Source organism: Anolis sagrei, chromosome 2 (genome assembly GCF_037176765.1).
Source record: "Anolis sagrei isolate rAnoSag1 chromosome 2, rAnoSag1.mat, whole genome shotgun sequence".
NCBI classification, from domain to species: Eukaryota; Metazoa; Chordata; class Lepidosauria; order Squamata; family Dactyloidae; genus Anolis; species Anolis sagrei.
In genome coordinates, this window is record NC_090022.1 from 166,364,545 (window position 1) to 166,391,400 (window position 26,856).

General features: G+C 43.5%; 1 protein-coding gene across 2 annotated transcripts; it reads right to left on the reverse strand.

The window, feature by feature from the left end:
* On the reverse strand, positions 1 to 25,860 carry MAB21L3 (mab-21 like 3). 2 transcript variants are annotated; one of them, XM_067464061.1, is made up of 8 exons: positions 25,762 to 25,860; positions 25,256 to 25,408; positions 24,570 to 24,710; positions 21,967 to 22,038; positions 12,360 to 12,651; positions 8,945 to 9,126; positions 4,906 to 5,100; positions 1 to 1,675 (listed from the first exon to the last, which is right to left on the reverse strand). In XM_067464061.1, the coding sequence occupies exons 2-8, from the start codon at positions 25,301 to 25,303 to the stop codon at positions 1,442 to 1,444; spliced, it is 1,164 nt and encodes a 387-aa protein (XP_067320162.1). In that variant the 5' UTR covers positions 25,304 to 25,408; positions 25,762 to 25,860; the 3' UTR covers positions 1 to 1,441. The 2 variants fall into 2 exon arrangements, with proteins under 2 accessions (XP_067320162.1, XP_067320163.1); XM_067464062.1 differs by having other exon boundaries at positions 25,626 to 25,856.
* Between the last annotated feature and the right edge of the window lie 996 nt (positions 25,861 to 26,856).

Here is a 26,856-nt window from a genome sequence, read left to right on the forward strand (position 1 = left end):
GGGGCTGCTTCAAGAAACTAGGAAATAACAATTGGACAACGCAGTGCAATAAAAATGAATAGCTTGCTCTAAACCCTTGAGCAAAGGCCATTTTTGAACTCCACTGCAATTGTATGTGTGGTGGAAGAAAGCAGCAACAGTAAATATGAGAAGTTTGTGTCTATATACAATGAGCCCTTAGTATCTTCTGGAGTTTGGTTCCAAGTCTCCTCGTGGATATGACAGCCCGTGGATTCTCAAGTTCCATTATATACAGTACTGTTGTAAAATGGCAGTGAGCCTAAATGGCAAGAGGCTACAGCATTGTATGCCTACACATCAACATAGTTCTCAACATGTCACAAAATCAACAATATTTTCCAAGCCATGAATGGTTAAATCCACAGATTCAAAAACAGAGGGGCAGCTATACACACTTTCCAATTTAGGCTGAAATCCTGAGGGTTTCTTATATTATGCAGTTCAGAAAGGGGTTGAGACTTTTGCATATCGCTATCGCTGGGATTTGGGAACCAAATCAGGGGGTTTGTGGCATATAATACATATTATATGTCACATTATGTATATATTATATGTCACAGTCCCCCTGATAGGCCTATAATATGCAAAATTGACAAGGAACCAAGGGCATGCATTCCCCAGTGCATTTCTTAGTGAACTGCTATACTGCACCATTCCTTGTGCATATAGTCAAATAGGAATCATTAGTTTGTTTCTGAAAGACCTCTCTGAGAAATAATCAGAGGAGAGAAACTCTGCACCAAACTGCAGACTAAGGCCCCTTCCACACTGCCATATAAAATCCAGATTATCTGCTTTGAACTGGATTATATGGCAATGTAGACTCATATAATTAGTTCAACGTAGATAATGTTGATTTTCTGCTTTGATAATCTGGATATATGGCAGTGTAGAAGGGGCCTAAGAAGAGCAAAAAAGAGACAGATATAAGGGATCTTAGCAACTGGAACATTTAGTAACTAAGGAAGACAACCTTTAAAAGCCTCCACATGCACACTCATGTTCGATACTTCTCTCTAGATGCTCCCAAACTTTTTCAAACACACTAATTCTCTCTGTAATCCTGATATTGCAACTGGGGAGGAATAAACTGAGCAACCAGAGCACTACAGTTACTTGTTTTCTTCACCTTCAGCTTCCAATACAGCAACGCTGCTTATGGGTCTGTAGCCCATAACGTTTGTAAAAATGAAATATCAGGGAGCACTGTTTTCACACTGTCCACTCTCAATTAACCGGTAGCACTGTTTGTCTTCTTAGGCATTTTAAAGGTGTTGGCTTCAATGTAAATAGCTGTGCCCAAACAGCCTTACTTCTGCATTGTCCTCTATGTCACTACTTATCATCTGTAGGATAGCCATATGAGGGGGATGAAGGACCAAGACTAAGCCTGGCTAGGATGCTGCTTTCTCCATCTCTCTCAGTCGAGGGGAAGCACAGGGTTCTCCAAGAAAACAGACAGTTTGCCTGCCACTACATCCAGATCATTGGTATTGGCATATTTCAGCAGGTTTGTGCCCTTGATGAAGTAGTGCTTCAGGAAGTGCTGGCTCACACACTTGTGCAGCTTCTGGACCAGCCGCAGGAAGCCTGTGCGGAAGCAGCGCCAGTCTTTGGAGTGAGGGTACTTCTCACAGGTCCAGAAAAGCACCATCTGCAAGAGGCATTCAAAGAAGTAACGACTGAGGCACAACAAGTTTCCTTCAAATAGAACAGAAAGTGTTTTGGGCCATCGATCCCAACCATGTGGTAAATTGTTTTCATACAGTATTGCTTTCTAAGCAGAAACACTTTTTTGGTGACACTCACTGTTGTTTTCTGATGGAATAAAGCCCCGTGTTGAATATCCCTTGCTCAATATACTTGGGATCAGAAGTGTTTGGGATTTTGTAATTTTAAAAATATTTTGGAGTAACTGTATCTGCATGCCTTGCCGGTCGAAACTTGAACCATCCGAGATCTACTTGCTTTTCAGAAAGCCTGTAAAACCTTTCTTTTCTGGCAAGCTTTTGATGGGTGAACAACTCAGGCTATGCCTGTTCTAGTTGCCTATTGTTATTGTTATGGTTATTTTTAAAGCTAATTGTGTTGTTTTAATCTGTTTCTGTAAACCGCTCCGAGCCAAATTGGGAGTAGCAGTATACAAGTTAAATAAATAAATAAATAAAATGTAGGTACATAATGATATCTCAATATACACCTACATCTTTATTAATGACTTAGATGAAGGGCTAGAAGGCATAGAATCATAGAATCAAAGAGTTGGAAGAGACCTCATGGGCCATCCAGTCCAACCCCCTGCCAAGAAGCAGGAATATTGCATTCAAATCACCCCTGACAGATGGCCATCCAGCATGATCATCAAGTTTGCAGATGACACCAAATTGGGAGGGATAGCCAATACTCCACAGGACAGGAGCAGTATTCAAAACTATCTTGACAGATTGGAGAGATGACTGGCCAAAACTAACAAAATGAAGTTCAACAGGGACAAATGCAAGATACTCCACTTTGGCAGAAAAAACGAAATGCAAAGATACAGAATGGGGGACAATGCCTGGCTCGAGAGCAGTACGTGTGAAAAAGATCTTGGAGTCCTCGTGGACAACAAGTTAAACATGAGCCAACAATGTAATGTGGTAGCAAAAAAAGCCAATGGGATTTTGGCCTGCATCAATAGGAGCATAGTGTCTAGATCTAAGGAAGTCATGCTACCCTTCTATTCTGCTTTGGTTAGACCACACCTGGAATATTGTGTCCAATTCTGGGCACCACAATTCAAGAGAGATATTGACAAGCTGGAATGTGTCCAGAGGAGGGCGACTAAAACGATCAAGGTCTAGAGAACAAGCCCTATGAAGAGCGACTTAAGGAGCTGGGCATGTTTAGCCTGAAGAAGAGAAGGCTGAGAGGAGATATGATAGCCATGTATAAATATGTGAGAGGAAGCCACAGGGAGGAGGGAGCAAGCTTGTTTTCTGCTTCCTTGGAGACTAGGACGTGGAACAATGGCTTCAAACTACAAGAGAGGAGATTCCATCTGAACATTAGGAAGAACTTCCTGACTGTGAGAGCCGTTCAGCAGTGGAACTCTCTGCCCCGGAGTGTGGTGGAGGCTCCTTCTTTGGAAGCTTTTAAACAGAGGCTGGATGGCCATCTGTCAGGGTTGATTTGAATACAATATTCCTGCTTCTTGGCAGGGGGTTGGACTGGATGGCCCATGAGGTCTCTTCCAACTCTTTGATTCTAGGATTCTATGATTCCAGATGTGGTCTAACCAAAGCAGAATAGAGGGGTAGCATTACTTCCTTAGATCTAGACATTATGCTCCTATTGATGCAGGCCAAAATCCCATTGGCTTTTTTTGCCGCCACATCACATTGTAGGCTCATGTTTAACTTGTTGTCCACGAGGACGCCAAGATCTTTTTCACACGTACTGCTCTTGAGCCAGGTGTCACCCATTCTGTATGATATCAAGATATCAATATCCTTTTTTTCCAATGGGAATGCAAAGATTAACAGGTAGTCCACTCATCCCTAACTCTTATTGAATTCTTCTTATGCTGAGGTGTGATGCAATGACATAATTCAGAACTGCTGTTCTAGGGGGGAGGAGAGAATGGGGGGAGGGCGGGGTGTTGGGCAATACACAACTAAGGAATGTATAAAATGTCATTTAAGGAATATTTACTTTTGGAATTATGTATATTGAAATAAGTCCTGTATGGCAAAATTTTGTTGATTGTTGGGATCAAATAATTTTTTGGGGAGACTGAAAAAAAAGGTGTGGAGCTTCCTGACAATTATAATATAAAATTCATCCTATGTGGGGAATGTTGCTATAACATAAAGTATTCAGTACAAAAGAAGGGACTTGGAGCTTTGCTAGAGTAAGAAATCCGGAGGTACTGCCTTCTTATTGTGTTACACTAGAATCTGTGGAATTCATTGTTCCTCTGGATACAATGGGTGTTATTTAATGGCACCATGCCACTGTTGTTTTAATAAAGGTTTCCATGTAGCTGATTTTTATGGTTAATTTTATGTTCTTTTGCAACTTCCTTATTTCAAAAGAGTTGAACAAATAGAATGCTTAACTGACGTATCACTGAAAGTCAAAGTATTGTATCACAGGGATAATATTGCTGAAAGTTGTAATCCTGTACAACTTCCTGCCAGGCTAAGAAACCATAGCAAACCATACTTAAGACGCAGTCATCCAGCAAAAAAATAATAATAATGTTCCTGTGTTGGTATTTTAATTGCAAGGCCAGAAAACCTCATAGGAGGGATTACAGATTAACTCAGCAACAGCAGATTATTTCCATTTACTCTTTTTACAGGGAAGGTGAACAAGGTTTGCACCCAACAAGGAGGAGGGCCCCACTTCTTTTCTAGGTTTAAAGGACAATGGAGAAAGGTGGCACTGTGTACGTCCCCAGGGTAAATATGCAGTCATTGGGAAAGAGAAATCCCTTTCGTGCCACTATATATTACTGGCATACAGCCCACAGTATAGCTGCCTAAATCTAATGTGTCCCTTTAGTGAACACATGAAGTTCTGACATTGATCTGAAAAAGCTTCATGCTTCTTCTTTCTAAGCTATTTTCCCAATGGAGGGGTTAGCAGATCATGCATTCACCAAAAACTACATTCATTGTTTTCTTCTCTGCTCTTCTTCTCCTAGAAAACAACAGGCAACTAGTCATTCTGCTAAAAAAAAACTATCAAATGTCCTAAAATACATCCTGTGCCTTGGACAACTTCAACATGTGGACAATAACAAACTTGCCACCCTACAGACATTACAACCACCAGCTGTTACTGCCAAAAAGTCCCCTGTTGTGTTCATCCTCAGATGCAGTTGTTTGCTACACACACCTGCAGGTGAAAAGATGTGAGTATCGGCTTGTTTCCTGTACACCAGACATCTTCTTTCATCTGCCTCATGACCCGGAAGCACGTCATCCGGCAACCACCGTCCTCATCAAGTCCTTGCATCAGAATGTGTTCAGCTCGTGAAAAACTCAGGTGCCAATGGTAATTGGAAGCGGCCAAGAGATCAAAACCAAAGGACTGCAGAAAAAGTTTAAATGGTTGAGCAGTGAAGGACAGGGAAGAGGGGATAGAGGACATCCTGGAAGTTGGTCGCATGCTTTGACACTTGACTAGCCTCCCAGTAGGATTATATTTCTATTCCATCCACTAAAAAATCATCACATTGAGATCAGTATGCCGAGCAATAGTGAGGGGATTTGCCATGGATCATGGCGAAAGCCAGCATAAGGCGTGGGTGACCCATCACCCTGCACCCCTGCATTGCCCCTTACCTCATTCCATGAGGGTAAGCATCACCACCCAGCTCCCCCCTCCCCATTCTTTTTTATGCAACACGGTCAGCTTCCAGTGTGGTCGGCGTTGCCTCTTATGACAGTTCAACCTCACTTCAGGCATGGAATCCTGTTGAAAGTAGATCTACGATGTGTGATGGGATCGGGGGGGGGGGGGGGCTCCGTACCTGAAGTGAACTCAAACTGTTGTAAGACGGGCAATTTTGCCCATGCGATGAAGTTGTAATTTAGGTTACACCTACCCCAATGGTCAAAGGTGGAAATGATTACTATGAAAACTGTTTTAAACCCCAAATGTTCAATTAAAGTCTACTTAATTATGCTACAGTAAAAGTATGTCAGAAATACTGCAGAACATGATCTTCCCATGAAAGCAATCTCTGCATGTATTTGGAAAGCATTTAAATTTGAAAAACCACATCTCTATGAGCATCGCTGATAGCCTTATCACACTGGGGCTGTAATGCAGATAGCCCCGTTCTTCTGGTGTGAGCAGAATTTTGAGAAATGTAATTTGGGAAAGCAAAAACATATGTAGCAGAGTATTCAAAAGGCCCCACCCTAAACTACATTTCCCAAAATTCTGCTCATGCCTGCGTTAAAACGCCAGTGTTATAAGGGGGTGAGTTTTAAGATCCTCATGGGACAGCTTTTTCTTGCTCACAAGCACATTTGGTGAGGGCACAAGACAGAACCTTCTGAGACCTCATCTACACTGCCAAGTAATCCAGTTTCTGAATCCTGATTATCTGCTTTGAACTGGATTAAATGGCAGTGTAAACTCATATAATCCAGTTCAAAGCAGATAATCTGGATTCAGAAACTGGATTAAGTATCAGTGGGGATCCAACTTCAGTACCTGCCCCTGGTTTGTGGAATTCCCTCCCATGGGAGATATACTTAGCTACCTCTCTACTTTCCTTCCATCAACAAACAAAGGTTTTTTTTATGTAGGCAGATTTTTGACTCTTGATTCATTTTGTGAGATGAAGCTTTTCATCAGATATGCTGGGTTTTTAAAAGTATATTTCACCTTTTTAAATTTTGTATATTTAATAGAAGTCCATGTTTCATTGTGTTTAAGGAATAGTGTTAAAATGCTTTGTTTTAGTTGGTTGTAGGTTGCCTTGATAGGGTCTGTATATCTTAAAGCCACTGCTACTTAAACACTGGGTCCCAACCCTAAATGAGGCCCCTTAACACAATGTTGGGGCTACAAAAAATTTGGTGGGAGCAAAAGGTTTCTGAACGCCATCCATTTTCACAAATCTGTTAGCAGCAACATGCAGGATTCACAGTGAACTGTGCAGAAAATGCTTCAGCTGTATTCCACAAAAAGGAAAATCAGCCTGTTTAGTAAGTCTTGCAAATTCTATGTTTGATTTTTATACCTATTTTATATACGTATATACCCAGGGTAACATAAAAAGTTCTCAGGAGAAAACAGGTAAAGGGTGGAAAAAGTTTAAAAAGCCCTGCTAATGGCACTAGATTCCTATTGATCATGGGAGCTAAGAAGGGTAAGTGCTGATCAGTACTTAAATGGGAGGCTATCAGTGAATACCAGGTCTCTTGGGAGGAGAGCAATGACCAATCTTGATAAAACAGTGAAGAGTAGAGACATCACACTGGCAACAAAGATCCAAATAGTTAAAGCAATGGTATTCCCCATAGTCACCTACGGATGTGAGAGCTGGACTATAGGGAAGGCTGAGCGAAGGGAGATAGATACTTTTGAACTGTGATGCTGGAGGAAAGTTCTGAGAGTGCCTTGGACCGCCAGAAGATCCAACCAGTCCATACTTCAAGGAATAAAGCCTGACTGCTCATTGGAAGGAAGAATAGTAGAAGCCAAGATGAAGTACTTTGGCCACATCATGACAAGAAAGGAAAGCTTAAAGAAGACAATGAAGCTGGGGAAAATGGAAGAAAAAAGGAAGAGGGGCTGACCAAAGGCAAGATGGATGGATGGGATCCTTGAAGAGACTGGATTGACCTTGAAGGAGCTGGGGGTAGTGACGATTGACAGGGAGCTCTGGCGTGGGCTGGTCCATGAAGTCATGAAGAGTCGGAAATGACTGAATGAATGAACAACAGGCTTTAAATATGTCTGAACTAATAAGAAAACCCTATGAAGAACATGGGGTCAACACAAGTTGACAGGCACAATGAAGGCACATGCACACACACAAAGCTGCTGTGGATCCTGTATTAAGAGAAAGGCAGGATATAGTATGTATGGTCTACTAGTGGAGACAAGAAGACAGACACCACATTTTAGCAATTACAAAAGGGGATATGAAAGAAAGTATTGCCTTAAGAGCCATACATAGAACTTGGGATTTATTTTTTTGCTGAACCTTGTAGCAACTGATGGGAATGGTGCCCTTACCCACTCTTCAAGAGATTGCTATCTGCTATGTTCCCCTAAATGTAGAGTGGAGGGGTTTTGCATCCAGAAAATATTCTGCAAATCTCCAGTGCAAATGTACTTAGACCAGTGGTTCTCAACCTTTCTAATGCCGCGACTCCTTAATACAGTTCCTCATGTGGTGGTGACCCCCAACCATAAAATTACTTTCGTTGCTACTTCATAAATGTAATTTTGCTCTTGTTATGAATCGCAATGTAAATATCTGATATGCAGGGTGTATTTTCATTCACTAGATCAATCTGGGCACAAATAACCGATACACCCAAATCCGAATACTTGTGGGGTTGTGGGGAGTCATTTGTCATTTGGGAGTTGTGGTTTCTGAGATTTATAGTTCACTACAATTATGGAGCACCCTGAACTCCACCAATGATGGAATTGAACCAAATTTGGCACACATAACTCCCATGAACAAGAGAAAATACTGGCAGGGTTTGGTAGGCATTGACCTTGAGTTTTGGAGTTGTAGTTCACCTACATCCAGACAGCACTGGACTCAAACAATGGTGGATCTGGACCAAACTTGGCACAAATACTCCATATGGCCAAATGTGAACACTAGTGGAGTTTGGGGGAAATAGACATTGACCTTTGGGATTTATAATTACTGGGATTTATAGTTTGCGTACAATCAAAGAGTTTTCTCAACTCCACCAACGATAGAATTGGGCCAAACTTGACACATGGAACCCCCTTGACTAACAGAAAATACTGTGTTTTCTGATGGTCTTCGGTGACCCCTCTGACACCCCCTCGTGACCCCCCAGGGGTCCCGACCCCCAGGTTGAGAAACGCTGGCTTAGACCCACACCTTACCATCTTTCTTAGGAAAGACTTAAGAAATCAGTGGGGGAAAACATTTAGTGGGGGAAAGGTTGTGTTGTCCTTGTAACAGGAAGATATTGTTGCACTTTCCTTACTAACAGCTTACACAAGTCTCCTTACCCTGCCTTAATACTGAAATAGATTAACCCAGCAATCTCTTTAAAATGGCTACCATGGATGTTACAATTCACTGTGTCCTCTTATAGCTTAAATTCTTATAGCTTAAAGAGTACTCTCTATAAGCTATACTTTCCTTTCAGCAGGATGAGGCTGTCAATTTGGCCTACAATGATGTGCCTCCACCTGGTACCTTAACACATTGCACTTTTTCCTGGCAAGGCCAGCGTTTGAAGCATCGGGGCCACTTGATTTTCTGGGGCCAACAGGTTGGGATCTCAATAGTCGGAGTCAGCTCAACTTCCACCTGGTAATCAGATGTCTCAACAGCAACACGAACCGCTGAGCTGAAGCCTTCTAAAATGTTGATTTTGTCTGGAAAAGAGACAGCAAGAGGGTATCTTTACTTGTGGCTGAGCACGAACAGAGAAAGTAGACAATTGCAATCGGATAAAGATTCTGGAAATTATATATGGAGGATTTATGTTTTATTGATTTTATTGTTCATGGAATTTTAAGGATGTTTATATGCTTTTAACTGTTTATATTATTGTGGCATCGAATTGTGCCAGTTTTGTAAACCGCCCTGAGTCGCCCTCGGGCTGAGAAGGGTGGTATAGAAATATAGTAAATAAATAAAATAAATAAATAGAAGGACCAATGTTGTAACCCACCTCAAGCTGTGTGGAGAGGCGGGCAAGAAATAACAACAACAACAACAACAACAACAATAATGTCATCATTGTTATGTTGGCTTAGTACTATTTCTTGTTGTTTTACTCCTGTCTCTAGTAATGGCACCAAAAGAAGCACATTCAAAGAAGCAAACTCTGGGTAACCAAATGGAGTGGGTGGGCTGGAGAGAGATATAGGAGTAGATGGAGGCCCCTTACACTGCCATATAAAATCCATATTTATCTGATTTGAAGTGGATTATATGGCAGTATAGACTCATATAATCCAGTTCAAAGCAGATCTACTTTGATAATCTGGATTATATGGCTGTGTAGAAGGGGTTGGAGTCTGTGGATCTCTTCATATAATCAGAAGTTTATATAATAAATAATGCACACTTAAATACCCTAAAGGCACCAAAGGCACCAAACTCTCAAAGATGATTGCCAATGGTTCCGAGATGACTTCCACTAGTTCCTTCAATACTCTTGGGTGTAGTTGATCTGGCCCTGGGGACTTGAACTCATTTAGAGCGGCTAGGTATTCCTGGATGACTTGTTTCCCAATTTGGGATTGGATGTCCTCTAATCCCTCATCCACTCCATCTTGCTGAGGTTGAAGGTGACTTTCTTTTTGTGAGAAGAACAAGGCAAAGAAGGCATTAAGTAGTTCTGCCTTTTCCCTATCCCCTGTCAGCATTGCCCCATCTTCTCCTCGAAGAGGTCCTATCGCCTCCTTGTTTTTCCTTTTTCTACTCACACAAGAAAAGAAGCCCTTTTTATTGTTTTTAATGTCCCTGGCAAGTCTGAGCTCGTTTTGTAGACAAAACTAGTCTGCATGGCCAATTATGATATATGATTTCTTTCACTTGTGATATGAATAGTTCCATTTTATTTACCACTCACTAAAGAGATTTGTGGAGATTCCTTGGTCCCACTAAAGAACTAAGGAAACTGGACAGGACACAGAAAGGACCAGAAAGTTGGAGAGAGAAAATGCAATGCTTTGCCCTCAGTGGCAGGACACGGTAATTTTGCTGTATATCTTGGACCATTATATGACATATTATATTAAAACGTCCATGCCATTTACTTTGGTGCTCCTGTTCCTAGCCAATTTTAGCAGTTGTTATTCCATCTCTTTGGTTTATGGGACTATTAAAGGCATCACATTAACTATGAAGTAAATGGCATAGAAGAAACAGCACTAATAGGAAAAGTCTGTCTTCTCCCTGTGTGGTCTTAGCAAGATTCTTGACTTTCCGAGTGCTAATCTCCGGAGGCTATCTGTTTCTTCTTTGCCAGCTGCACTGTGCCTCAAAGGTTCAAAATGCCAAATGCATAAGGATTGGAAGTTGCCTTGTGTTTTCTCACGGGGACATAACACATACCTAGAAGATCTTTAGTAATCCCTGAATTCTTTCTAAGGATTCAAATGCCTGCCAGCTTCTACTGGAATCAAGGCAGTCGTGCAGAGATCTGTGAGAGGGCCTTGGACAATGCTGTTGTAGATATGAGAATCATAGAATCATAGAATCATAGAATCAAAGAGTTGGAAGAGACCTCATGGGCCATCCAGTCCAACCCCCTGCCAAGAAGCAGGAATATTGCATTCAAATCACCCCTGACAAATGGCCATCCAGCCTCTGCTTAAAAGCTTCCAAAGAAGGAGCCTCCACCACACTCCGGGGCAGAGAGTTCCACTGCTGAACGGCTCTCACAGTCAGGAAGTTCTTCTTCATGTTCAGATGGAATCTCCTCTCTTGTAGTTTGAAGCCATTGTTCCGCGTCCTAGTCTCCAAGGAAGCAGAAAACAAGCTTGCTCCCTCCTCCCTGTTGCTTCCTCTCACGTATTTATACATGGCTATCATATCTCCGGGAGCCCCCGGTGGCGCAGTGGTTTAAAGCACTGAGCTGCTGAGCTTGTTGATCGAAAGGTCGCAGGTTCGATTCCGGGGAGCGGCGTGAGCTTCCGCTGTCAGCCCTAGCTTCTGCCAACCTAGCAGTTCGAAAACATGCAAATGTGAGTAGATCAATAGGTACCGCTCCGGCGGGAAGGTAACGGCGCTCCATGCAGTCATGCCGGCCACATGATCTACGGACAACGCTGGCTCTTCGGCTTAGAAATGGAGATGAGCACCACACCCCAGAGTCAGACATGACTGGACTTAATGTCAGGGGACTACCTTTACCTTTTTATCATATCTCCTCTCAGCCTTCTCTTCTTCAGGCTAAACATGCCCAGCTCCCCAAGCCGCTCCTCATAGACCCTTGATCCTCATAGACCCTCATAGACCCTTGATCATTTTAGTTGCCCTCCTCTGGACACATTCCAGCTTGTCAATATCTCTCTTGAATTGTGGTGCCCAGAATTGGACACAATATTCCAGATGTGGTCTAACCAAAGAAGAGTAGAGGGGTAGCATTGCTTCCTTAGATCTAGCCACTATGCTCCTATTGATGCAGGCCAAAATCCCATTGGCTTTTTTTGCCGCCACATCACATTGTTGGCTCATGTTTAACTTGTTGTCCACGAGGACTCCAAGATCTTTTTCACACGTACTGCTCTCGAGCCAGGCGTCACCCATTCTGTATCTTTGCATTTCATTTTTTCTGCCAAAGTGGAGTATCTTGCATTTGTCACTGTTGAACTTCATTTTGTTAGTTTTGGCCCATCTCTCTAATCTGTCAAGATCGTTTTGAATTCTGCTCCTGTCCTCTGGACTATTGGCTATCCCAATTTGGTGTCGTCTGCAAACTTGATGATCATGCCTTCTAGCCCTTCATCTAAGTCATTAATAAAGATTATTAATGAAATAAAGAAAGTGATTGAATGGTCTGAAGAAGTGCAAGGAGGCTGTGAGTGTTTGCAATTGACTGTGAGAAAGGGAGAGATGCTTTAAAAAAGACTGTGCCTTTCTACAGTAAACTCACCCATGAGATTGCAAGACACAATTGATCTCTCCACAAGCTCTCGGAAGACAGCCAAGACTCTAGCAGGTACAAGGTCCCCCTCAATGTTCACATCCGTCTCGTGCCATTGTTGGAGGCTCTTGGAGAACTGCTCAACTTCCAGCCACTGCTGCAGATCCTCTGGATCCCTGACAGGAGACATGAGCCTGGCTCCATGTGCTGTGTAGTAACGCCAGTGTCGTTTCTGGCCCTCTTTGTATCCAGACAGGCCAAGCAAGGGGATGGTGATGAGGAACTGGTTGGGTGCTAAGACCTAGACATCAACAGAAAGGTTGAAACAGAAAACATAAATGGGGGAAGATAGCATTTGGTGGGGAAACGGAGAACAAGAGCCCAATCCAGGGACCTTTCTAGCTTGGGTGTCCTCCTAGATTCAGCACTGGCGCTTGAAGATCAAGCGTCGGCGGTGGCTGGGAGGGCATTCGCACAATTGAAGCTCATGCGCCAGCTGCGACTGTACCTTGTGAAGTCGGATTTGGCCACGGTGATCCACGCCTTAGTTACTTCTAGATTGGACTATTGCAATGCGCTCTACGTGGGGCTGCCCTTGAAGACGGCCCGGAAATTCCAATTGGTCCAACGGGCGGCAGCCAAATTATTAACTGGTGCGAATTACTGAGAGCGGTCAACCCTCCTGTTTAAGGAGCTCCACTGGCTGCCGTTTATTTTCCGGACCCAATTCAAGGTGCAGGTCTTGACCTACAAAGCCCTGAACGGTTTGGGACCCACCTACCTGCGTGACCACATTTCCATCTGCGAACCCACACGATCTCTTTGATCTTCCGGAGAGGCTCTTCTCTCGCTCCCACTCGCATCGCAAGTGCGACTTGCGGGGACGAGAGAGAGGGCCTTTTCTGTGGTGGCCCCCCGGCTCTGGAACTCACTCCCTGGAGATATTAGGCAAGTCCCCACGCTGGCAATCTTCAGGAGGAATCTGAAAACCTGGTTATTCCAATGTGCCTTCAGTGATTGAATGTAAGATACTCCCTGATCAAACTTTGCACAAATGTCCTTAGAAGCACTTTATTTTATGGCTTGTACAATTAAATCCTCCTCATTCCCGGATCCTCCTTCTTATAATGTATATTGTCCTATCTCCCAGTGTTTTTAAATTTTTACCCTTCAATTTGGCCCTGCCCAGTGAAATCTGCTGTGTTTTAATGTTTGATTTTATATTGCTGTGTCGTTTATTATATTGGTTTTGCATTTTATAGAAATTTTTTGGTGCTATTATGTTTTTGCATTATGTTTTGTACTATATTGATGGGCATGGCCTCATGTAAGTCGCACATGAGGAGGAGATAGAGCGGGGTATAAATGAATTATTATTATTATTATTATTATTATTATTATTATTATTATTAGATACTTTTCGGATATTTATATCTAAATTATTATTTCCCCAAACTTGGAATACATATAGAAGCAGCAATTGGGATGAGTTGATGTGATATGAAGAACAATGGACCAACCCAGACACTGATTTTAAACTGGCGGGATTTTAAACAAATGTTTTTATTAATATAATATATGTTTAAATGAATTGTTTTAAACTGTATTTTATGTTTGTGATTAACACTAAAATGAGTGCTTGTTGTGAAGCCGTTCCTCCGGGGATAGTTTTTTGTTTTTAGAAGGACGGGGTACAAATGTACGAAATAAATAAATAAACATGGGTTAAGGGTCAGCAAAGTGCAGCCTTCACCTGTATGTGGCCTCAATGTCCCCTTCCCCTCCAACTACTTGGACTAGCCAAACAGAGTAATCTGCCTCTCCTGGGAGTCTCTGGGATGGCTAATCATATTTCAAATAGGTTGCAGAATCTAGAGTACTTTTTCACATTTCTACAGGTTTGTGTTTTTTCAAAATCAGAAGTGTATTCTGATTTTGTATCCAGTCACAAGGATTATGTTATGTTATCCAGTCACACAGATTATGTTATTTTTGGCAGCATCTTGAGGCCGAATATTGGTGTCCAATTCTGCTCAATTTGTCCACCCCAATACAGTAGATATCTTGATTGAATGTACTTCATATAAATACTTCCATGCAAATACCTTGCATATAAGCCAGTATTATTATTATTATTGTGTGTGTGTGTGTGTGTGTGTGTGTACACATGCACATTACAATGATGGAACAGTCACCCAAGAGAGTTCAGAATCTATATCTAAGGTCTTTCCATGCTGCCCAAAATGTGAATGGCTAAGATCTGGGCCTTTGCAGGTATTTTTAAAACCTGGAATAAACCTGGATAATCAGATTTATTTCAGGTTGAAATGAATAAGCCAGGAGCATCATTTGGATGCCCCAAGCTAATACATTTCCTATATCACATGATGCAGTGCCGTAGATGTGGCCTGTGTTAGGTACTTCCTGGGTCCCCGTTCAAGGCAATCTCAAGCCTGCAGTGGAGAATGGCAAAGCAGCTGGCCTGGATGATCTACAGATGGAACAAATCAAGAACTTTGGTCCAAAGCAAGGTGCTGGCTGCTGGAGCTGATGAACAACTGCACTGCATCCTGTCAGATCCCCAAAATCTAGAGGAAAGCAAGAGTCATCGCCATCTTGAAGCCAGGTAAAGACAGTAATGATCCAAAAAGCTATAGACCAATCTCCCTGTTGTGTCACCTCTACAAAGTTCTGGAGAAAAGAGACGTATTTTGCATAGAATTATGGAAAAATAGACCCATGTCTGATTCCACAGCAAGCTGGCTTCAGGAAAGGCAAAAGCTGCACATCGCAAGTGCTGAACCTGACTCAGCACATAGAAGATGGCTTTGAAAGACAGCAGATCACAGGAGCTGTCTTCATAGACCTGTCAGTGGCTTATGATACTGTGAACCACCGCCTCCTCCTGAGAAAAATGTATAATATCACAAAGGATTACCACCTCACCTGCCTCATAGGAAACCTGCTACAAAAAAGGAGCTTCTTTGTTGAGTTCCAGGGCCAGAGAAGCAGATGGCGGAAACAGAAGAACGGCCTGCTTCAGGGGAGCGTGCTCGCTCCATCAATGAGCAATATTTACACAAATGACCAGCCACTTCCAGAAGGGACAGAGAGTTTCATCTATGCTGACGATCGTGCCATTACTGCTCAAGCAGGGAGCTTTGAAATGGTAGAACAGAAGCTCTCCGAAGCTCTAGGTACCCTTACCGCCTACTACAGAGAAAACTTGCTGATCCCTAATCCATCTAAAACACAGACATGCGCCTTTCACCTTAAGAACAGACAAGCATCCCGAGCTCTGAAGATTACCTGGGAAGGAATCCCACTGGAGCATTGCAGCGCACCCAAATACCTGGGAGTCACTCTGGACCGTGCTCTGACCTACAAGAAGCACTGCCTGAATATCAAGCAAAAAGTGGGTGCTAGAAACAATATCATACGAAAGCTGACTGGCACAACCTGGAGATCACAACCAGACACAGTGAAGACATCTGCCCTTGCGCTATGCTACTCTGCTGCTGAGTATGCATGCCCAGTGTGGAACACACATCACCACGCTAAAACAGTAGATGTGGCTCTTAATGAGACATGCTGCATTATCACGGGGTGTCTGCACCCTATACCACTGGAGAAATCACACTGCTTAGCCGGTATTGCACCACCTGACATCCGCCGGGAAGTAGCAGCCAATAGTGAAAGGAACAAGGCAGTGACATCTCCAGCTCATCCCTTGTTTGGGCATTAGCCAGCATGTCAACGATTTAAATCAAGAAATAGTTTTCTAAGATCTACAGAGACACTCGCTGGAACACCTCAACAAGGGAGAGTCCAAAAGTGGCAGGCTCAAACCCAGAACCTCAACCAATGCTGATACCAAATGAGAGACTCCCCCCCCCCCCTCCGGGCCCACAGAAGACTGGGTGACCTGGAAGGCACTGAACAGACTGCGCTCTGGCATCACGAGATGAAGAGCCAACCTTCAGAAATGGGGCTACAAAGTGGAATCCACGACACGCGAGTGTGGAGAAGAGCAAACCACTGACCACCTGCTGCAATGCAACCTGAGCCCTGCCACATGCACAATGGAGAACCTTCTTGCGGCAACACCAGAGGTACTCCAAGTGGCCAGATACCTGTCAAAGGACATTTAATCAACTACCAAGCTTGCAATCTTTGTGCTTTATCTGTTTGTTTGTTTGTTTGTTTTGTTAGAAATGTAATACAACCGTGGACAGCGAGTGGAGAGGGGAGGCCTGGTCTCCGAGAGGTCCCCTCTATCTTGTGGGGTTCCTCAGGGGGCCATTCTCTCCCCTCTGTTGTTTAGCATCTATATGCGACCATTTGCTCAGCTGGTTCGAGGTTTTGGGCTTGAGTGTTACCAGTACGCCGATGACATTCAGCTTGTGCTGAAGATGGAAGGCTGAACGGACTCTGTACCCGATTGTTTCCATCAGTGCCTCGAGGCCGTTACTAGATGGCTGCATGCCAGCAGGTTGAGGGTGAATCCAGCAAAGACGGAGATCCTATGGCTGGGTCGACCGGGTAGTGGGGATATCCAGCTGCCTACCCTGGATGGCGAGGCGCTATGCCCGTCATCATTGGTAAAGAGTCTGGGAGTCCTTTTGGACCCTCTGCTGACGATGGAGGCCCAGGTCTCCGCCATCAGTAGAACCACCTTTTTTCATCTGCGGCAGGCTAGACGGCTGGCCCCCCTACTTGTCCAGGGATGACCTAGCTATGGTGATCCAGGCTACGGTCATCTCAAGACTGGACTACTGTAACGCCCTCTACATTGGCCTTCCTCTGTCGGTGATCCGGAAGCTCAAGTTGGTACAAAATGCAGCTGCTCGGCTTCTTGCGGGAATTCCGATGAGATGCCACATAACACCAATCTTAATACAGCTGCACTGGCTACCAATTGAGCACCAGATCACTTTCAAAGTTATGGTACTCCCCTTTAAGGCCTTGCATGGTCTGCGGCTGATGTACCTGAGGGACCGCCTCACCCCCTACCAACCCCAGAGATCCCTCCGTTCTGAGGACCAAGATTTATTGGAAATTCCCAGTGTCAAGACCTTGGGTCTAACAGCAACGAGACGCAGAACCTTTACAGCAGTGGCACCATCGCTCTGGAATACTCTGCCACCTGAAGTCCGTGCCTTGCGGGACTTATCAGCTTTCCGCAGGGCATGTAAGACATATCTGTTTCGACAGGCCTTTGATTTTTGATATTGCTGGTTTTAAATTGTTTTAAATTGTTTTTAAACTGTGTTAGATTTTAGCCATTCTTGTAAGCCGCTTCGAGCCCCAGGGGAGTGGCGGCATATAAGTTCAAATAATAAATAAATAAATCATTTTACAGGTGAATTTCAATGGATTACTGATGGAATGGGACAAACGTCATGTGACAGGATCCATTCGGAATCAGGTTCAGAGTCTCAGAAACTGAATATATCCCAATGTGATAAAGTCCTAAAAGAAAAGATGGGCAATGATCACAGAAGGAGGAAAGGGGATAGTTCAAAGAAAGACTTGTATAGCACTCCTGGCTCCTGAAAAAATAGGACTCTGGTTTTTACCAGTCTCCATCATGCAGTTGCTTGAGTGTTTGGGAAATCAAGATTCAAATCCCTTCTCAGCCATGGAAACCTACCTTGGTGACTTGGGCAAGTCATACTCTTCCTGTGTCAGAGGCCAAGATGAAGCCCCTCTGAATATATCATCTCAGTGAAACCCTGTGACAGGTTTGCTTTAGGATCACCAAACCACTCGAAGGCACACAACAAAAGCGACAGACCCATGGCTTCTTTAGGGCAGTTCCTTCAACGTTAACTTTCAGGAATACAACAATGTGCTGAAACAGTTTAATTCTAATCTGCATATTTTGAATAGCATCATTAAACATTGTGAACCCTATTTTCACATCATGATTTGCTAGCAACAAAACCCTGAAAATCATTACATGCAGAAGTACAGAGATTACTCCAAGAACATTGAACACGTTGCACAGCAGTATCACAACTCAGAGGAGTAAGCAAACCAGAAGTATCACTTACACAAGGCAACTGCATTAATGTAAAACAAAGGGGAAAGTTAGAGCAGGAGTCATGACAAGCATCGTAAGAGAGGGAGCAGGAAAAATGTTATGTGGTCTATATGAGCTACCGACAGGGATAATTTAAGAGTAAAATATTTAGGGCTGAAGACATACTGAGGGCACTTTACTATAGATAAGACAAACATGCATTTTTTTGTTTATTATATGTACCTGAAAACAGCTTCTGGAGCACATTTCATAGAATCATAGAATCAAAGAGTTGGAAGAGACCTCATGGGCCATCCAGTCCAACCCCCTGCCAAGAAGCAGGAATATTGCATTTAAATCACCCCTAACAGATGGCTATTCAGCCTCTGTTTAAAAGCTTCCAAAGAAGGAGCCTCCACCACACTCCGGGGCAGAGAGTTCCACTGCTGAACACCTCACAGTCAGGAAGTTCTTCCTCATGTTCAGGTGGAATCTCCTCTCATTTGACGAGCAGAAGCAACAGTTTGCCATCTCTATCTCGCCATACTCCTGGTTATAAAGAGTCTGGAGTAACAGCCTGAGCAGGCTGACCAGCCTCCTCACAGATGGGAAGCACTGCCAAAGTTAAACTATACTCACTATACTCTATGCTAAACAAGCAGCAAGCAGTTAGTTCGTTAGTCAGTCATCTGTAGGGCACTATCCAGTTCAGACCCATGATACATAGTTACTAATGGTAAAGGTTTTTCCCTGATATTAAGTCCAGTCGTGTCTGACTCTGGGGGATTATGCTCATCTCCATTTCATAGCCGAAGAGCCTGCGTTGTCCGTAGACGCCTCCAAGTGCATGTGGCTGGCATGACTGTGAGAGCCGTTCCTGACTGTGAGGAACTTCCTGACTGTGAGAGCCGTTCAGCAGTGGAACTCTCTGCCCCGGAGTGTGGTGGAGGCTCCTTCTTTGGAAGCTTTTAAGCAGAGGCTGGATGGCCATCTGTCAGGAGTGATTTGAATGCAATATTCCTGCTTCTTGGCAGGGGGTTGGACTGGATGGCCCAGGAGGTCTCTTCCAACTCTTTGATTCTATGATTCTATGATTCTATGATTCTATGACTGCATGGAGTGCCATCACCTTCCTGCAGAAGCAGTCCCTATTGATCTACTCATATTTGCATGTTTTCGAACTACAAGGTGAGGCAGCATAACTTCCTTTTTTAAAATGTGCGCCATTCAGTCGGTTGAAGACGTAGCGGAGCGCTAGTGGTCTCGTTCGAGAGGCGGGAGTATAAAGTTTTGTCCTGACACAGTTCAGTCGCCATCCTGCGTTGGGACAGTGAGGAGCGGGCTTTTGCCGTTGAGACCTACTTTTCGAGCGGATTTGGAGTGGCCGGCCCGCTCTCCAGATTTGGCCCCTTGTGATTTTTTTCTATGAGGTTTTTTGAAATCTCGTGTTTCTGTGAACCGTCCAAGGACCCTACAAGATTTGAAGACCAACATCCAGGAAGAAATTGCCAACATAACGCCTGCTATGCTGGCAAGAGTCATGACAAATGCCAGAAATCAGTTTACTCAATGTATGGAGAATGGGGGACGTCACCTACCTAATTTGATCTTCACAACTACGTAAAACAAAACTTTAGGTCTCAGCCTACATTATAAAAAAATAAAAAATTCTGATTCATACAATGGGTTTTATTAAGTTTTGAAAAAAAGGAAGTTATGCTGTACTATGTTGGCAGAAGCTGGACCTAACAGTAGGAGCTCATCCTGCACCCTGGATTTGAACCATCAACCTTTTGGTCAGCAAGTTCAGCGGCTCAGCGGTTTAACCCACTGTGCTACCCTGTGCTCTGATACATAGTCATTGTGGCTATTATTATGATTTCTTACCTGCCCTTCCCATGGATTGAGGTGGAAAACAACAACAGATTAAAATAATCATACACAATATCAGTTTAAAACTAACATCAGTTAAAACACTGGTTTTATGATCACTTTAAAACAGGGGTCCTCAAACTTTTTAAACCGGGGGCCAGTTCACTGTCCCTCAGACCGTTGGAGGGCTGGACTATAGTTTTTTTAAAAAAGAAAATCAATAAAAAAATCCTATGCACATTGCACATATCTTATTTTGCTGTGTGGAAGAGGCCTTAGAGGGGTTTTATTCTAGCCCTCTTTAGGCAGTAATTCCAGGAGCAGAGAGTGGGAAATCTTCCTATTTCTAGTCTGAACAAAATCTGGCTACCAGTATTAAAAAAAATAATCTAAAATTATAACTGTAAATAAAGAACAACACTCAAACACAGGGGAACTCCAGACAAGAAACAATCAGGGCCGCTAATCACCTCTCAAAAAAGGATTCTCCCTAAAAACTGTCAGGCTATGAAATGGTAATCAAGGTGGCCAATTGAAACATTCACACCTACCTCCAACAGACAAGAGCTCTTTCTCCCACCCTGGATCTTGCACAATTTTCCTAGTTAAAGGTTTTCCTCTGACATGAAGTCCAGTCGTGTCTGACTCTGGAGTGTGGTGCTCATCTGCATTTCTAAGTCAGAGCCGGCGTTGTCCGTAGACACCTCCAAGATCATGTGGCCGGCATGACTGCATGGAGCGCCGGGGCAGCCTCCCTTGGCTGGCTCACGCTGCCCATCGGGCCCAATGGGCAGCATGAGCCTGCCAAGGGAGGAGCAGCCCCGCGCGGCCTACTCACGTGTAAAGCATCTCGCGAGGTGCTTTACGCGCAAGTACGCCACGCGGAGCAGCTGCCCTTGGCTGGCTCACGCTGCCCATCGGGCCTGACAGATAGCGTGAGCCTGCCAAGGGAGGAGCAGCCCCGCGCGGCTTGGCTGGCTCACGCTATCCGTCAGGCCCGAGGGGCAACGTGAGCCAGCCAAGGGAGGGGCGCTCCTCCTTCCCAGACCGGATAAGTGCCCTTGGCGGGCCAGAAGTGGCCCGCGGGCCGTAGTTTGAGGACCCCTGCTTTAAAAGAACATACAGTTTTATAATTACAGTCCAATGTTTAAAACTCATAATTTAAAACTCATACACTAAAAATCATTTGGGTGGGCTTGCCTAAAAAGGAATTGATCTATAGTGCTGTTTTATTTTTATAGCGTATTCAGATGTTTAGTCCTTTCTGACAGAAATTTCACTGTCTAAGGGTAGCTGAAGAAGAAGGTCAGTAGACCTTTAAACCTCACAGATTTAAAGCCATACATCTGCATCCACAACTCTCATGCTCTGTTCTTCATATGTGAGGGCTTAAAAAGAAGGGAAGGGTTCCACTGGTGCCAGTGAAAGGAGGATTCAGGAAAAACCTAGGGAGGGTGTTTTTAACTTCCTCTGCCTTTGCACAGCGAGCCTTATCTGTATCAGACCTAGTTGTGAGTAAATAAAGAAAGCAGTCTTCAATTGCATGTTATGAATTAAACAGGGCATGCGGTTTACTAAGGTGGCAGGCAAATTAGAAACTATGTTTCTGCTTTCAACACACATTTCAGGAAGAATGTGATGTCCATCTAATGAGGTATCGTTGAAAACAGAAAACAGAAATGAGGGAACTGGGGCAAAATCCATGCAAGGTGTTTGTACCTGGATGGATGGATGGAAGGGGCGCTTCCCCTGAAGTAGAGATGACCATTTGGCCAGTAAGGCTGGCTGATCCTGACAGAGGCAAAAAGGGAAACAAGAGATACAACAGAGGCAAAAAAGTGATTAGTGAGCAAAGTAATCAAGCAACAAGTGTTAATGCACATTTCTAATTGAAGTGATGCCCAAGAAAATCTGTAACTCTGAGGTATGACTTTTTCAAACTAGCCCAAGGCATGAAGCAACACACTATGCAATCCTGCCATGTTCTGAATCAAGCTACTTGTTGCTTTCATGTGAACTCTGCCTACCCTGCCAGTCCTTTATCTTTCTCATCTCCTCTCTTTGCCTCATCTGTCTGCTGTTCAGGTGAGAAAGGAATAGGTTGGTAGAGACGGAAAGCAGGCACATTACTACATCCTATGTACAGCTATGTCTGAAAATTTGAAATGCGTCCCTTAAAGCTCAAAACCCTCTTACATTTACCAAAATGTTACTGTAAGGTGGTTCCGACAAGACGTCATTCTGGAAATGCAGGTTTGGAATTGAAATGTGAGCCAAATCCAGCCTGAAAGCAGAAACAGTGATACCCTACCATTCTTTAGCTTCCAAGCAGAACTTACCCAATTAGTGTGTTTTTGGGGGAGCAATGTTGTTGAACTTCATTTAGACTTTCCCACTCCAACAGACAGACACTCCTGGCTAACACACAACGAGATCCCACTTCCACATGACATCCCAAACAGCACTGCACAGTTCAATACCAGGAATGCAGAGAAGAAAGATGGATTTCAGAATACAGCTCTTGCATCTTCTGCTTCCCAGATTAAATACACTACCCATCCTGACCTGGCTTCTTCTACTTCTCATACTGAGAAATAGGGAAGGGCAATTGTGTTCACACTCCTGTTTCATAGGCTGCAGGAATTAGCTGTGCTCCCTCAAAGTACTTGATTCTCAGCATACCCTTCTCTCCTATATAAGCCCTGGCTTCCATAGAGACAAAATACATAGAGGAAAAAATGTCATCAGGGAAGCTTCTTCCCACCCCCATTATAATATAATGAAGCTGAGTGATGGGAAGGAAGCAAAGCTTGGTAGATGAAGGGAATGTTGTGGATGTAGCATATCCTGATTTCAGTAAGGCCCTTGATAAGATCTCCCATGACATTCTCACAGAGAAGCTAATAAGGTTTAGCAGATTTAGCAGTCAAAGGCAACACACCCTTTAAACTATGGTGGATCCTAGACATAGGATCCTGACACTGAGACAGCATGGTGGCACACATGAGCAGGAGTGTTCTTGTACTCATATCCTGCTTGAATGCTTCCCATTTGGAAGCAACTGGTTTATAGCACTTATATGTTTATAGCACTTCCATATAATATGATAGATGTATGCATCTATCATATACTACTGGAGTATGTGTACAAAGTGAATCTTTGAACACAACCTGAAATACATACGTTTGTAGCAGAAGCTTTCACAGACTGGATCTACTTTATTAGATGCATGGAATATATTCCTTCCTTGGCTCCTGGTTCTTTTATGAATGCTGCCCACAGCCCAATCCTGCATATGTCTCATTAAGGCTGCTGCACTGTAGTTTTGCAGAAGCAAACAGAGAGATGCACAAACTGGGGACCTCATCCCACCAGTGGGGGGAAAGTGAGGGAAAGTGAAGGGAACAGAATTACCCCTTTCCCTCCTGTCTTTTGCCATCTTCTGAGATGGCCAGCCATCCCTCGTCCCTCCTGTATTGAGGTCCATACCCCTCCACCGCCTGCTTTCTGTCACTTTCTTATTTGGGGATTTCAGGCTTCATTTCCAAAGGAAGACCCACAAAGTCTCACCCTGTGATGACCTCCATGGGACTCCTGTGGAGCTCTGTTTCCAAAGCGGATGGAAATGGAGCCTGAAATACATGGGTTGAAGTCCTGGGCCAGTTCTAACATTCCACCTGTGGCTGATCTGGCCACGCAACATCTGTCTGGATTATTGTAACATGTTCCAAGCTTCAGGTTGCCCAAAGTGTTGCGACTAGATTGTTCATTAGGATTGGTCACAGGGTTCATGCAACTTCCTTACTGCAACAGGTCCACAAGCTGTTGATCAATTTCTGGGCACAATTTTGGTAAATACTGGTAATGACTCATATAGCTATATCTTTCCATCTGATCCTCCCCAGGTACTGGGTTCCTCAGGAGAGGATCTTTTGTCCATTCCACCATAGGTACTGAGCCTATAAGGTATCTTTCTCTAGATTTTGGAACAACTTTCTAAGGAAGTTAGAATAAACCCCTTTGCTGTCCTTCATTTAGCTGGGAAAGACTTCTCTATTCCAACAGGAGTTTTAAAACGAGGATTTAAAAGAAAGGGCTCTTAACAGTATGCTATATTGCTTTAATTGTACTGTGTTGTTGTTGTTTCTTAAAGAGATTTTTAAAATATTTTCCCTAGCTTTAAGGGAAAAAACAGACAAAATATATTAATAGTAATGATAATAATGATGTAAAGTATGGTTTTACCCTTGAATGGATCTGAGCATTGACTCAATTACTCATTCACTGAACACATACACTGGCAAAAGAACCTCCACTCTTACCTTCATGTTCTCATTATGAATGCCAGAGTTGGAAATTGCTTGGAAACGGGGATCCTTGTTGCTAATATCTGTGGTTAGCCGCTGTATGATTTTCTGCACTTCATCCACAATTTTGGAGACCACTCGGTGCCTCACATCCACCTGCAGATATAACCCAGCAGTTATATTACTTTCTTGCAACATCTCCAGTCCACATGCTACCAGGCATGTAGCTGGGGGGGGGGGGGGGGCCTCGAGGGGCTTCAGCCCCCCCCCCCAAAAAAATTTGTCATGGTGGTTCGCGAAAAGGCCTTATTGGTGCATTATTTAAACTGTTATGTTTATTCATATCATGATCTGATCACCATACTCAATATATCCCATATGCATGGGGGGTATTGGCGTAATGATACAAAAGGTTTGCTAGGGTAGACCCTCTTTCACTCAGACTCAGCCCTCCCAACTCAGCCCCCCCCCCGAAACCCCCCTGAAAAAAAATCACACACCCCCCCTCCCGAAACGAAATCCTGGCTATGGGCCTGCATGCTACAGGTAATATATTTGTACATACTGATAATAGGTAGCATATTTGTACATATTCTTGGACTTGGGGCTCAAGTAAAATTCCAAGGCCATAATCTGAAGATTCCTTCTTTGAGGGTTTGAAAACAAAATCCAGTTCCAAAAGACAAAAGGAGCATCCTTACCTTACTCTGAATGTATTGCTCTATAGCTTCTTCAGTGAGTTGCTTCATGGTAAGAACTGATGCTCCGTGTTTCTCCAGAGAAAGACTTCTGATGTTTCTGCAGGGATAACAATCCCAGTATATTCAACTCCACCTCAAAAATGCTTCCTTTTCCTGCAAATGAAGAAGTACGAATGGAATTCTTCCTTGGGTCCTGCATTTCAATTTTCAACCCCACTTAACATTCCCAATTTTTCCCCCACATTTGTTTGCTTTTCCTTTTGAGCCTTCACATAAGTAATAGAGACAGTTAGAAAGTTAGATTCTTTAATTTTAAATCAGAGCATTTAAAATCCCATTTGCACTTCAAAAATCAAAATTTCATGATCACCATGCATATTGTTTGTTCAGCCCAGAAAGTTTGCAAATTATCCAACTTCCTCCCAGTCCTTCTCCCAATCGCTCCTTATCACTTCTTTCTCTTTCCTGATATATTGACAGTAAATGCCACACCACTTGGGCCTTGCCTGCAGTTGGCTTTGCTTTCTTGACTGTAAACACACACTAAGCTGCCGCTTGTTAGCTGCCAGCTGCCCAAATAAGCCCACATACACAACATAAATTGTTCTGAAAGTGGAAATAATTGATCGGGCCTTTTATCAATCGAACAAGAGCGAGTGGCTTTTCGCAAAAGGTTTGCATCACAATGACAGGGACATAGGCGGTATATTCCAAACTACAAAAGGCCACTTCAAAACAAACAAGCAAACAGCTTTGCAGTGTGTTCCATTGGCAATCTTTTCCCCATTGTGTTGTTATAATGTCACAAGAGACTGGCAGGGCTTGGTGTCCTGGAGAAAAGTGCGTCACTAAAAGCAATTGGGCTTGGTCCTGATACAGATTTATTGTCTCCATCAACTAATCTGGGCAAAAGTTAAGTGATCTTGAAACTGTTCCTTGTTCATGAGACAGTGTTTTGTGTTTTGTACTCTGTATCTGTAGGGGCCTGGTAGGTTGAAGACTCTGCTTTAAGGATAAAGATTCACAGATTTTCAAATGGTGTTGCAATATGTTAGCGCGCTGGTTGAGGTCTGTAGGTGTGTTGCGCAAATGTAATGAAAATCCTCTGTGTCTATGTGAAATTCATCATACATTTTTAAACATATAAATGAAATATTTTAGCGAGATAGGTTCCATTTCATTTTTACAATAGTAAAAATAGTAAAATAGTAAAAATAGTAAAAAAATTTTTAGTAAAAATAGTAAAGAAATAGTAAAAGTAGCAGCCAATAGTGAAAGGACCAAGGCAGAGACATCTCCAGCTCATCCCCTGTTTGGATATCAGCCAGCACGCCAACGACTTAAATCTAGACATAGTTTTCTAAGATCTACAGAGACACTCGCTGGAACACCTCAGCAAGCGAGAGTCCAAAAGTGGCAGGCCCAAACCCAGCACCTCAACCAATGGCTGATACCAAATGAGAGACTCCCCCCTGGGCACACAGAGGACTGGGCGACTTGGAAGGCGCTGAACAGACTGCGCTCTGGCACCACGAGATGCAGAGCCAACCTTCAGAAATGGGGCTACAAAGTGGAATCCTCGGCATGCAAGTGTGGAGAAG

Coding starts and splice junctions, on each gene's coding strand:
- MAB21L3 (XM_067464061.1), bottom strand. CDS start 25,303: ATGAAGCAACTCACTGAAGAAGCTATAGAGCAATACATTCAGAGTAAG. Junction 12,652..21,966: donor CCTTCCATCCATCCATCCAG/GTACAAACACCT, acceptor GTTGATGTCTAG/GTCTTAGCACCCAACCAGTT. Junction 5,101..8,944: donor AAAAAGTGCAATGTGTTAAG/GTACCAGGTGGA, acceptor CTTTTTCTGCAG/TCCTTTGGTTTTGATCTCTT.